This window comes from Laccaria bicolor, genomic scaffold, assembly GCF_000143565.1.
Source record: "Laccaria bicolor S238N-H82 LACBIscaffold_23 genomic scaffold, whole genome shotgun sequence".
Classification (NCBI taxonomy): domain Eukaryota; kingdom Fungi; phylum Basidiomycota; class Agaricomycetes; order Agaricales; family Hydnangiaceae; genus Laccaria; species Laccaria bicolor.
Window position 1 is genome coordinate 204,516 of NW_001889894.1, and position 13,434 is coordinate 217,949.

At 48.2% G+C, this 13,434-nt stretch overlaps 4 protein-coding genes across 4 annotated transcripts; all 4 read right to left on the reverse strand.

Moving 5' to 3' along the window:
* Nucleotides 1-259: 259 nt before the first annotated feature.
* LACBIDRAFT_303145 (uncharacterized protein) lies at nt 260-538 on the reverse strand (the record flags this gene model as incomplete). Its single annotated transcript, XM_001883961.1, has 1 exon — nt 260-538. One exon carries the CDS (start codon nt 536-538, stop codon nt 260-262), a length of 279 nt encoding a protein of 92 aa, XP_001883996.1.
* A 670-nt stretch (nt 539-1,208) lies between these two features.
* LACBIDRAFT_329724 (uncharacterized protein) lies at nt 1,209-2,642 on the reverse strand (the record flags this gene model as incomplete). The annotated part of the gene is made up of 6 exons (XM_001883962.1): nt 1,209-1,515; nt 1,543-1,620; nt 1,707-1,786; nt 2,032-2,104; nt 2,158-2,288; nt 2,499-2,642. The coding sequence occupies 6 exons, from the start codon at nt 2,640-2,642 to the stop codon at nt 1,209-1,211; spliced, it is 813 nt and encodes a 270-aa protein (XP_001883997.1).
* A 2,582-nt stretch (nt 2,643-5,224) lies between these two features.
* Nucleotides 5,225-8,612, reverse strand: LACBIDRAFT_329725 (uncharacterized protein; the record flags this gene model as incomplete). The annotated part of the gene is made up of 12 exons (XM_001883963.1): nt 5,225-5,325; nt 5,392-5,834; nt 5,934-6,122; nt 6,381-6,605; nt 6,665-6,794; nt 6,990-7,072; nt 7,321-7,359; nt 7,541-7,580; nt 7,887-7,891; nt 7,956-7,972; nt 8,028-8,111; nt 8,172-8,612. 12 exons carry the CDS (start codon nt 8,610-8,612, stop codon nt 5,225-5,227), a joined length of 1,797 nt encoding a protein of 598 aa, XP_001883998.1.
* A 2,200-nt stretch (nt 8,613-10,812) lies between these two features.
* Nucleotides 10,813-13,170, reverse strand: LACBIDRAFT_329726 (uncharacterized protein; the record flags this gene model as incomplete). The annotated part of the gene is made up of 10 exons (XM_001883964.1): nt 10,813-10,854; nt 10,917-10,970; nt 11,227-11,295; nt 11,600-11,731; nt 11,797-11,942; nt 12,247-12,250; nt 12,499-12,703; nt 12,917-12,990; nt 13,118-13,120; nt 13,168-13,170. The coding sequence occupies 10 exons, from the start codon at nt 13,168-13,170 to the stop codon at nt 10,813-10,815; spliced, it is 732 nt and encodes a 243-aa protein (XP_001883999.1).
* Nucleotides 13,171-13,434: the final 264 nt, after the last annotated feature.

Here is a 13,434-nt window from a genome sequence, read left to right on the forward strand (position 1 = left end):
ACAAACGTCAAGTTGATCGGTTCACGTGTCCCAAGGACTCGGGCACATCGCCGTGTTCCTGTAAAATGTTAGTAAAGAGCGTAGTGTACGAAAGATTTCGCTGCGTTGCATGGCATTGCGATTTACGGGGAGGGTAATATGATCATCAGGCACACAAGAAGTCAGGATTTTCGCAATGGAAAGGCACGATAAGTCGTCGATGATACTGATCACTTTATGTATGTGAGGCGCAGCCTGTCCACGTTGCAAGTGCTGTTACTTATGGGTATAAAGGATGTATTGATGGCGTGGCCATCAAGTCAGAGGCGACGAAATATGAAAAAGAAACAAAAATGTAAGGGAGTCTGAAGCCCAGAAATCCCAGAAAAAAGTCCCCTACATGATGATACATGCCCGGCTTTTTCTCTCTTATTTTGGTCGGGACTGAGCTTTCTCTGGCCTGTCGTAATGCACGAACAAGGTTCCTGAAAAGGCGCTCTACGTTCTGCGCTGTCTTGGCCAAGGTTTCGATGAATTCACAGCCGAAGTGTCGCGCCATAGCGGCACCTTCCTTATTACATTGTCTTGGCCCCTCCTATTTTCGAATAATGTAGATAGGGTTAGGCATTTTTTATGTCTTATAACCCTAACTCTACACCGTAATCCTACCAACCCATTTTCAATCTCTACATCTAACCCCGAACAAAATTTGACAACCCTTTATGAACCCTACAGTCCTCAATAACCCTAAGTCAGAACATTTCCTTACAAATTCTCTGATTTAAAACATTCTACGCAAGTAAACTTTAAAATGGCGACCTCGATCCGAACTTCTCCAGTAAAATCGACAGCACATAAACGCCGGTTCGGAAGTTTCGGAGCATTCACTGCTTCTGGACAGGATAACGGCGCTGGACGATGGGCACCAAGAAAGTACCGTAAATGGGCTTCGCAGGGGGCGACACTGACACAGACGTGCGTCCCGGACCCTCGAACGGCGTCTTCTGCAGGATAATCTTGGAGAGATTGACATTCGCGAGGGGATGAAGAATACTAGATACGCCATGTCAATGTCGGTGCTGTTCTTTGGGTGATAGGTGAATGGATCAGTTCTGCTAGAGCCGTAGCCGAGGGTGAGATAGCCGTCATTTTTGGGGAGGGTGGGGTAGGTTTTTTATTTACCGTTTGTTGGTGATGCGTAGTATGTGTCTGAGAATGGATTAAAGATGTCAAGTGGTGGTAAGAATTATCTTGAAATTACCAAAGCTAAAGTTGCTGTTGTCGAAGTAAAAGGAGTAGATGTGGAGAACACGAGCGCTGTTGTTGGTAATTTTATATCCATACATCGTCCGATCTGACGCAACGACGTCAATGACAACAAGCTGTAGGAGGTTGTCCCCAGTCGGTTTCAGAATTGCATTTCCGGAGGAGTCGTAATCACTTGTGGGTTTGAGGGTCATGCATTCAATGTAGGTATAGATGTTGACGAGAGCATCTTTCACCTCGCAGTTGAGATGCCAATAGAAACGAGCAGCACTATGAGGGACCGGAATGATTTCCTACAGGTTGTTTTCTACGGGATGAGGCATACGCGTCAAGCCGTGCTCTGCGAGATGCGGATCAAGGATGTCGAACGCCATTCTGTTGTCCACAATCGAAAGACCGAGTCTGGCCTTTTCCTTTGTCGGATTTGCCTCTTACCAGCATGGAACTCCTTCATCATTTACGCCAGAGTTTCATACAGGGCGAGAAGTTTTCCATCAAGCGGAGCGAATAGCAAAAGATCCTCTGCCTCCCCAGCTGTTGTCTGCAAAACACAAGAAGTTGCGGAAAGAATGGTGAGGTGGCGCTGGATGTATGTTTGATCTGAAGTGTTGTGGTGAATGGGCCAATGTCGGCCGCAGAAGCAACAACGAAGACGCAGAGGGAGGGTGAGTCGTCGATGGTGAGACTGTTGTTGTATAGACTGAATTCGGAGCCCTCTGTAAGACCATGTGCGGATCCGGCTTGCATCTCGTATAGGCTGCCGTCGATCTTGATAGGAAAACGTACACGTCCTGTTGTAGGTGCCCTGGAGTCGAAAATGATGNCGTTCTGGTTCAACCTTTCACACTGAGGGTTTTGGCTATGGGAAACAAGGTCAGTCGGCCTGGAGGTACTACAGTTGATCAGACTTACGATGGTATCTTGTCCGTCCTCTTGAAAAGAGAGGTATAGGTGGGTTTATCCGCGTCAGACGACTTGAAAGTAGGAAGGAGAGCTTGGGTGAACGCCCCACCCGCGGCGCCGCCATCAGCTGCTCCTTCCTTCTGTGTGCACGCTGCCAAAAGAACGTAATTGGCCAATCATCTGCTAGATGTCATGTTCAAGGTCCTGTGGTATATCCTGGCTGAAAACTTTAGGAAGGCCTCGGACTTTGCGACCTCTTCGTGTCCCGGATCCTGAATGGCAACAGTCAAAGATGACGTTCTAAACGAGATCCGTGTGAACTACGGGAAGGTCGAGAGGAATTTCCTTACTATATTATCCCCATGATCATTTGCAGTTCCGTTGAGTAGCGCTGCGAGAGTGTGGTCGAAAATTCCGCTAATCCATTCTTGTCTAGTTAGGAAGCAGATATGCGAATCGGGAACTTTCAAGTCTTGAAGTCGATAGTTGGGCATGTCGGTAGCGTCCTTACTTCAAATTTTCAGGTCTTCTCTGGTCTGTTCAGCTCGAGCTGCCAATGATTGCGGGCGTAGTGGATGGCCGACGATGCGATAGACAAGGGTCGCTGTATTTGGTCCAATGTTTGCAGAATCAAGTGCAGAATAAACAACTGACAATCATAGAAACTCTCTCGCCTCCTGCTGCAGCTCTCTCGCCCTGCTTGCCCTCGCGGGCTCGAACCCGTCTATTGGTTCAAGGCTTCACGTCAGGAATAATTTGACACTCTGCGTCACAATCTTATCCGAGGTCCCAGGATCACATCTACACTCGTTTACAACAACAACTTGAATGGGCTCTTCACGAAGCTTTTATCTGCGCTCACCGTCCTCGTCGTTGCTAGGGCTTTAGGAATTGGATACATTCAGATCAGCGTCAGACGATTTTACCCCCTTTACAGTCTTACAAGACGCAATACACGGTCAATTCGACTCCATCCAACCAGTCCAGCCTTCTTCTGCACCAAAGTCCAAAAAGTCAAAACCAAATTCACCTCTTCTAGGCCACCACCACTAACGCCAGTACTCCTCCCTCCACCGTCAGTTCTCCTTCCGTCCCCTTCAATAGCAGGAGCGTACAGCTCTAACTCATTCACCTCCGCCGTCCCCACCACATGCAACCCACGAACAACCAAACAATCCACGAACAACCAAACAATCCACGACCTCCATGCCGTGGAACCCGCGTGGAGCCTCGACGTCATAACGACTTGGCTGCTACACAGACGCCGACGACGTGTGACGTAGTTACCATTACTGCTTCTTCCTCACCCGTCGCGGAGCGTATGGAGGAGGAGGAAGAAGGCGCACGCTCTTTTCCACGCATACAAGCGACGAAGAGTCCCGCCACTTGCCGAAAAGTTGTTACCCAAGCCTGCAAAGGTGGCCCTTGATGAGTACGTTCTCTCCACCTCCCCCTTCTCTTTCAAGCTGTCTGAATCTACTTTTTCATAGTACTGTATGCTCGAAACCCACACGTTATCAAGAGTGCTGCCAGTGCGTGTACCGTTTAGACCGCATGAGAAACCTCTTGGCGGCTTCTCGAGGAGGAATTAAGAAGACGTGCATGAGGCTGAAATGGAGGCTGATGCAGCTTTGAAGATTGGGGGGTTGTCAAGAGTAAGAGTGAGTAGCGTTCCCTCGTTCTCCATCCTTCTTTTGTATCTCCCTCTCTTCCTCCTCGCCTCTCTTTCATTTTCCACTCAATGGATCGTTTTTCTTTCCTTAAACCCTCTCGTGTCCCTTGTTGCCGCCTCGTGCCATTGGCGCCGTTTCCAGCTTCACATCTTCCTGTCCCGCTCGTCCGTTTGCTTGAATCGGTTCCCCACCTTTCATTTCCATTTATAGTCCTCGGCGCGCTCTAATACGATTCTTCTACACCTCTTTCTTTCTCTACCTGTGCACTGGTTTTTCACCTACCCGCCAACCTTTTCGTCTTTCTTCTTTCTTCTCGCGCCTTGTTCACCTTCAGAGCCACTTTATGATTCACCGTTCTGTGGGACTTCTTATGCTCTACGTCGGGCCCTCCTTTTTGTCTCCATTCTCCTCTTCTTGCTTCCTCTTCGACGTAGCCGCCGTTCTCTTCCTGCATTTGTGCGTGTGTCTTTCTGTTAGGTCTTTCTTATCGTCATTCAATCCTTCTTTCCCCCATCGTGTTCCTCTCGGCCTCTCTTTTCATTTCCACTTCATGCCTTACCTTCACTCACGTTCCTTTTCATTTCACCACATCTCTTACCCCTTTTCGGCGACGCATATCCCTGCTCATCTTCCATCTTCGCTTGTTTATGCACCTCCGCGCGTGCACTTTTACCGCGGCCAAGTTTTGCCGGGATGCATTGTTTCTTTTTGCATTTCGTTTCTTTTGCGCACTTCTTTTGCGCACTGCCTTTTAACGCCTTCTTCGTCTGCTCTCCTCGTCCTTCCTCTCTCGTTTCCATTCTCCGTATTTCCATTCGATTGACATCCTTCGCCCGTTCATCTTTTACACTCGACGACTCCTTTTTACGCGTACCACCCTTTTCGCAATACCAGTCGTTCTCTCCTGCCCATGTCGCTCATGATGTGTTCATTTGTCGACTGTCGCACTCGCTTCACCTCTCATTCCCCATTTCCGTACTTCGACGTGGGGAAGGGTGGTGTTAGGCTGAACCTGGTGAAGGTGGATTGGAGCTGAGGGAGGCGTTGGCCCATGACAACACGCGTTAGCGGTTATACAAGAAACAAAAAAAACCACATATAGTAGCATGCGTCGAAAATCCAGTTTTGATAAGGATGACCGTGGCCCCCACCACATTGGTGACGTCCTCAAACGGATCCAGACCTTCAAGTTGAGGACCCCTTAGGTAATAATACTCGGGGGAAGACGGGTCATCAAGCCTTCTGAAGTGGTCAACTCTGGAGATAGCCGACGATAAACCTTTGTGCATCTGGTGTGGCCCTCTCGACTTGCTCCTCTTCTACTTGCGGAGCTTGCCCTGTTATTCTGCCCCTTCACGACTCTATCGATCAGCCGTTCTCTTGTCGTTTTCAAGCTCAGGCTCTCAATGAAACTGTCCAAGCTTCGCTCCCCCTAATCTCGACTTTTCGTCGTTTTCTATCTCAACCAAATCTGGGTGCGTGGATACCATTGTATCGCACAAGACTATTATAATCTGGTTATGTATCTACACAGTTAGATATACTGAGGAAACTCGTCAAAAAATCGAACCACAAGCCGTAGATAAAGATAATTCAAACCAAATGTTTTCGATAAACGAAAAAGCGAACGAAAGCGAAAGCGAAATCAAGGGGGCAACCTTGTACTCGACAAGCTGAATAGAGGCGGGGAAGAGGTATAGATGCGGCAAGCCGACATGGCACTGACAGATTGTACCAAGAAAACGACGTGATAGACGTAAGTGAATTGTGATGCTGGAGATTATGTGGACGATGCTGATGCGATGGATGTTGCTCATTAGTGGTTTGAATATGTGCTGAGGGTGCACCGATCGACGGCGCGGGTATGGTCGTGCATGAGATACACGAACAGGAGTGGAATGATGCGTGATGCGTGAACAAAGTGAATTGATGGTGCGCGAGCTGTCAAATGCCGGGTGGTCGTGAATGAGCACGAAGGGTGCGTGGTTGCAAAGGTTCTTGGGTGCGAACGGTCTTTTCAAGTCCACACAGCTTCGCCCCTCATCCATAATACACCCTAAACCAGTTCGTCAATCCCGCTCTCCGAAAAATGACAACGGAAGGACAACTCACCCCCTTGAAGTAGTTGATATCGGCTTAAAATCCGTCCTTCCGCTCTCCACAAAGAGCGCGAGCACACTCGCCCAATCGTCCCTCGAGTCCCACGTAATCTTCGCAGGCGGATCGACTTCAATGGGCATAACTTGGGAGACACCGCCACATTGGATAATGACGACGAGCGTGCCAATGCCCCCACTATACCTGCACCGTTCCTCGCGCCGCTGGATGTCAACTATGACGAGCGGGTCATGGACATAGGTCCTCGGTACAATGTGGGTCGAGAGTATCGCAATGCCCCCGCTATACCTGCACCGTTCCTCGCGCCGCTGGATGTCAACTATGACGAGCGGGTCATGGACATAGGTCCTCGGTACAATGTGGGTCGAGAGTATCGAAAATCTGCCAGAGGACGTGTGAGCATCGATGGAGTGCACGGGAGGAAAGGAACATTGGACTTACCGACGATGCGACTCAGTGTGAGGATGGTAGCTCAAGTCAATGAGCAATGCGTTTTGCCTAATATTAGCCGGGACACGTTTGAGTTGCAACGCCTGGAAACCAGCCCAGCCCAACAACGCCGTATGGGCAGAAGCGAACTTGCGGAGGTTCTTCGCGAGGTGTTCGTCTGCGGCTGGGGAGGAAGACGCAGCGGCAATGGCGGCTTTGGATACCGACCGCGGTGTGCTGACAGATTGCTTTATGGTGAATAACCAGTGACTAGTAATGAACAAGCGGACGCGCACCTCTGACTCTTATGAGAACCGATGAATTCCTGCGTCGAGCGAATTACGATGATTCCGCTTATGCGAAGGGTAAGGGGTGTGTTGGGAGAACGAGGAAGAAGGAGCAAAACACATGCCTGGAGCATATAGGCTGATGGAAAGAAGTTTAAAGAACAGAGCGTCGTTGCCGTGCCTCGAGATGCCATACCCCACTGTGGGTGTCTCGTTAGTCGTTGTTCGGTCAACTAGGAGGAGTGATGAGAGGAAAGGGCGAGAAGGAAGATATCAATGGAAGGTCAGACCGAACCAGAAGGGGGAGGGGGGAAATCTAGGAAAAGCGACATACCCCGTATAGGCCTCCACTCCAACTTTGAACTGACGTTTTTATCACCATCGACATTGTTCCAGCAAGCGCCCTGATCACGCTGACTGTCGTCGGATAGCCAGGCATATTGCTAGTTTTTGCCGCAGGGTAATATACTAGGACTGCCGCATCAGTGAAATCCCCAATACAACAAAAAAAGACTCACTAGATTCAATAGCAAAAGTTCGATAAACTCCCGTCATGATGTTCGATCGACAGGTGGCGAGTTAAGATGTGTCGATGGCGGAGTAGCACGATGCTAATCCTGTCATAGCGTAAGGGTGTGTTAAAGGAGGTAGATGTATGCACACACGAACGTTTGAGGGCAGAATTGTGACTCTTGCGATAAATGCTGTCCAAAGGAAAGGGTGTCACACTGCGCGGAAGGGCGGCCTGTTCGAGTGAGGTTTAGTGATGGCAAAGATGCGGAAGTCACGAGCTGGAAGAAGCAGAGGCGAAGACCTGAGGAAGTCCGTGACAGGTGCGATGAGTTTGTGTTGATATTCTTGGTCCTGGGAACACGATGTACTTACGTGTTCATAAGTAGAGGTTCAAAATCTTTGAACCCTTGGACTTTTCGCCATGGGTTGTCGATGGTGCAGGTTGAACGTTAAGTTTCTTGGAGATAAGATAACCGGCGGCTATTGGTGATTTCTGTCGGAGTTGGAAATACTGACGAGATCAGCAGGCTTCGTTCCAAACATCTTCATAATTCCTCAATAATTCCTATTTACATTATTCGAACATAGGGGGCGCCAGTGAGAAGATAATGTAAATAGGTTGTCTTCGAGAATCATATTAGCTCCCCCAGCAGAAAACCCTATGTAACTCGGCAACTGAGCGGTCTATTTACCGAACTACGGAAACGATGGTGCTCACCATCGCTAATGAAGCACAAGCGGTGTCATAAGTGGGACCAAAAGAATAGAGAGCGTCAAGCGCACTCACGTGTTGAATGGGAAGGACTAGATAAATGCGTCAATACCATTTTCGAAGGCGAGGGGAAGATGGCCTTCGTACCTGAGTGCTCGACACAGCGATGATCTTGTTATTGAACACATGGATATTTGAAGTACCGCTCGTTGGGGAGTTCCAGGCTATGGGCTTTGAATGAAGAGGGGCCCCTCAATAAGGAGGTCATCACTGAGAAGGATGAGACGATACCTTCCAAATCTTCATATCCCGAATGACGCCATTGTTGGTATGGCTAAATGCAATCCCATGGGGACGATTAATCTGATTCTGCGCATCCCACAGCTGAGATATAGGTAAGATCACGCAAATCACAGGTTGGTCGGGAAAATACCGCTTGGCCATAACCGTCAATCGATTCTTGTTAGGCCCCGCTTTGGGATCATTTGGAGTGTGACAGGAGCGAACGCATATTAATGCGCCAACAAAACGCGCTCGTTTCAAGATGGAGTGAGTGTTGCGCAGCGTTACTGAAATGACCGACGTCAGCGCGAAGGGGACTTTCTTGATGCAACAGGAAACTTGCCACCAAATGACCCGGGAAGGCATCGACCCGCTGGATTGAGTGTTGTGGGGTGTATGGAAGCTTAGAATGCGACACATATGTGGCCATTCAGCCGTAGGAGCGAACATATTGATGAACAGCTTACTGTGTGCAATCTGTTTTCAACAAAAACGAGGAAACCGATCGCCTGTGAGGGTCAAATCGACTTAAACTGGACAAAGAACATGGCTAGACAGGCACGTACCCATGTCAATCCCATTGTCTGATTGGAAACGAGGGGATACACCAGCCTGTTTTTCAAAGCGCGTCAGGATCGTCGACACACATATTTATGCTCTCGAGCTTCAGCCCCTCCTCCCCGAGTCGCGTTACGAGTTCAGTGCAGAGTCGTGTTATGAGCTTGATGCAAGATGCCCTAGTCCGAAACATTGCAATACACAGCTCCTGAGAGCAATACACGCACGTTTATCGAGAACATACACTCAAAATCGAGTGATGGGATTCACATAACATTCAATGGACATAGGAAACTCTGTGAGCGCGTATCAGGTACCAAAAGTGAGAGGAAATAGTAAATTACCTCAGTGAATACCTCTATTTCACGGAGTCAGGCCATTAAGATAGGGAAAAACGACGCCAGATTGTGGTAGTTGGATGTTTAAACTCCGATAAGCTGTTTTTAAAACATAAACAAACAGACACTGCTCCTCATCTTCTTTGCATCTTCTTGTTCATTTTAAAACCTAGAGTATATTATTACATGTATCTGGGCAAGAAACAGTTGGTTTTGATGATGTATTTAGGAATCCACTCTTGGTTCTTTGAATAAGTGCTCGGTTCCTACTGCTAATTTTAATTTCGTAGCCAGTTGGTAGCCAGACGTAAGTTGGACGTAAGTAACGACTAAGTATACATATTGTTAAATCAACTAATTCTCGTATGCTGGCATGTTTTCTTCTCTCTGCGTGGTATCAGAGGAATGGGAATGTATTCATCTAGCTAAGTCTTACTGAAAATACACAAGCTGTTCATTACAACACGAGAATCTTTCTCATTATCCTACATATGATCTTCTAAGGAGCATGCCGGCTTCACCTAATGCACCTTCAAGCAACACGCACCTTCCAAGACGCATCTTGAACAGGTCGCTCACGATATGCCTCCCCTGGAGCCGTGAACGGTCCAGGAACCTTGCGCACTTGGAGCACGAGCCCCTTGATTGAAGGCCGGATTTGTCGTTTGGATCGTATGCGGCTTTACTATCGGCTGGTGAATACCCGCCTGGCGGTGGGGCTAGATAATACTCACGGTTTCAAGGTAACGAAGGCATAGACGGTTTGCCCGGTCAATCCATCAGCGGTTCCGATGACCATTGGGAGGGATGCCGAACATCAGCATGGAATTGTATTTTGAAACGCACCAGCAGTCTCAGTAACTCCCTTGTACATGATTGGGGCGGAGGGAATTGTTTTAGAGGTCGTCGTAGCTTGAGGGACGGGATAGGAGGGGTGTCTTGGAGGGGGTGGAGGATTCGGCACTCTCTTTTTTGACTCAAAGATTTCTGAGAAGGCACTGTGCATGGCATCGGCGAATCACGTACAGCACGAAGGTTTTTCCATGGGGGTAGATCGACGACGAAGCGGCAGAATTTGGGGCTACCGATGTTGGTCACAGAAGAAAGCAATTCGCAGTGGGGCAGGCCTTGAACGAAGGTCAGTTTTTATACAAACTTTATCTGGAGGCATGAACTAACAAGAGCGCTTTGATTGACTCACTATACGGATTTCAGGGTGGTAATTCTCTGAAAGCATGGAAGGAATATCCAAATCCACCCTGATCTATCATTTCAAGTGCTGTTCGGCCCATCCACGAAGCCATGTCGATCTAAGAGGAGGTGGATCAGGAGAGTATAGAATTTTTGGTGACATATTTACCTCTTGAGGACCGTTTTTGACCTTCTTTGCGATTGCATCTCAATTCTAAAGTAGAATTTGAGTTTGTATTGGTATGTACAGAGACAATCACGTGGTATTGACTTTATGAGTTATACTGTAGAAACGGATACTGAAGGGGCGTTGAAAGACACGAAAAATCAGAAAGTATAAACGACGACTGACCCATCCCATGTATGTGCGCATTGGAAAATACGGGGTTCAACATCTTCCTTCGCCACCAGTGGTAACCCCCTTCCAGGATGTGAGATGGAGGATGTGTAGTAGAATTTAATTGCGCCATGGACCTAGGGTACAGAACACGGCTTTGCCGAAAAGTACGTGTTCGTTCTAAAAAGCCAGACGATCAAAAATGGTGAATGAAAGCGAGGAATAATTACTGAATAAACACAGATGTTTCTTCGTATACATATTGATCCTAAACACGTCGCAGTCATCAGTGAAGACCGACATCAGCTAATACTACCGGTACTGACGGACCTTTACAAGGATGTGATGCAAAGCCTTCGGATCGAACACGTAAAGTTGTTTTTGCTAGATCGTGAAAACAAATATCAAGACGTGTACTTTGCATAAGGCGGGTGATCCAGGCCAAAGACGACCTTGACTTCGACAACGCCTCCATCTCATATACCTTTCAGTAGGTTCCTTGATGAATACGTGAAACGGTAAGTACACCTGGCCGCGATTGCCTGATGGAAATCCCTACCATGAGTAGAACAATTGCCAAAAGTTGCCTATGGTCAATCTCTTTAGTAGGCAGGGTCCGCTTCGCGACAAGATATCACACCTTTGGAGAACGATGGGCAAGGAGGACCGGGGATGTTATCCCAGGCCGTCTTCGCTGCGAACCGGCGGACTAGATGCCAGTACGCCGATGATAGAGTTTATAACAGTTTTCCTTGTAGCATTAAAGTGAGCATGGGACGTCGGTTGGGGGTGGATAGATAGGTATATCTGTCATACATCACGGCGCCGCGGAGTCTGCGCAACAAGTATTTCAGTATGCCGATTGGACGACGTTCAGAGATAACCCACTGTTAAAATATTAGCTAGGATAAGTAGTTGATAAGCTCTGAGCAAGATGATGCTCGTACCATGATTAGCCTCACCGCGTCAGCGTACTCCACAAAACAATGACAATCTCTCTTGACGCCACGTACCTTTGCCGAGGTACAGGGAATCAGATGTAATGGCACAATCAGCTTTGCAGGAGTGAGGGGTGAAAGCAGGTGGTAAGACCGCCAGAAATCAAGGCTTCTGCAAGGTCGATTGTTGTATGTGGATGGGCTATTCTAAGTCAGCGTAATTCATACTTACATAATTGCGCTCTTGGGTTGACAACGGACTCACTTTATACCTTGCTTATACCTCTTCTCTTTTCAATACCTTGACGCAAGTTGGGTTTTCGGGGTGGTGACGGTGGAAGGAAGGCGATGGTCGTGATGAGAAGGGGCTCGTCGGCGACGAATTGTTCCAGAGCCTTTGCGGCAGACATGGGGGGTTCTAAGGATAAGAAAATATTGATATAGCATTTGCAAACTCAGCCGAGAATGACGTACGGCCAAATTTTGTAAGTCCACGCATATGTCAAGGACTGTTTTCAAGTTTCCAACTGGCAGTGCGTTGCCAACTTCGCCAAATAAAGGCCGCTGAAGATCAAAAATTTCCCGTACTCAATTTCCCTGCCAAGATTGGGACAACGGAGTCAAGTGTAATGCTGAGGATTGTCTGCGGAATGTCAGCTTTCTGATGACCCCCGAAAATCCAGCTCAATGATAGATACTAACAAAGGGGTGGCCGAACATACTGTACTAATACGACCATGACTTCGCATCACGCATCACAGAGGTCATCGAAGGAAGTGAAGTGAGGGTGATGTCACGCATCACCCCGGTTTTCGAAGTCATTTTTTCCTATTCTAAAATGGCTGATTCCTCTGGCGCCTGCGGCGCCCATAGGCATGTAAACGACACGGTGTATATATTATCTACTTTCTAATGGGAGATGTCCCACCATCTGAGGTTTTCTTGCGTGTACAACCTGTTCTTGATTTTCTTACATTCAAGTTGGCCTCGGCCTTCCCACTCCACGGCCGTGGTGGGGTCGAGTACTTGGCCTTCAACCTCTTCAATAAGAGTCTCTTCTGCTTCAGTTGCCGGTATGACTCCATCTTGTCCCATTGGCACGAAAGCCTGGTCTGGCTCGTTGAAAAGTTGACATGAACGCCATCCTCAACCAATTGCAGAAGCGCCGAAGCCATCACACTCTTCGTCACGCATCACATCGGCTGTTGAAGCGGCGAAGAGATGGTGAAAATATGTCACGCCCTATGGGGCCCGAGGACTTGGTCGTATTAGTACAGTAGTCCCGAACCAAGACTTTTGTGGAGACCAAGCGTCGTGAAGTTTTAAAATTCCGTCGCAAGGAGCGCGTGAACGTGTGAGTGGGACGTGAAGAACTGAGTTTGGCAGGCTCACCACTCATACGACTCCGGCTCTGACAGCTCCGATCTCCTCTTTTCCACGTCTTCCGCCAATCCGAATTCGCCCAACTAAATCTCAGTAATACGTATGTTATTTCGGTCACTGGGAAAGCGGACGTGAGGTATGAATTGGGCATGAAAAATCACTTACATTGCAGGCCGTGTAAGTATCACGTAGCTGGCGGCAGACACGTACCTTCTAAAATTTTAAGCAACATTTGAACCTGTGAATTGTGATTGACTCACCATGGAAAACTGAGTGTGTCAGCCCAGACTTGGCCCGATGTCGTTCATGATGTTCTCCCCTGCCCTCCGCTAACGTACTAGCCTTCGGAAAATGCAAGATCTGCGAGGAATGTTTTCCCTAGAGTTGAACAAGGAGGTTGAAATTCGTATCCAGCGGCACGCGTCGACAGCACAGCACTGTAAAATGGTAGGAGCGCTCGACTCGTACTATCCTAGTGAGAAATTGAGTTATCTGTTCATGATAATGTGGAACTAGAAAGAACTCGC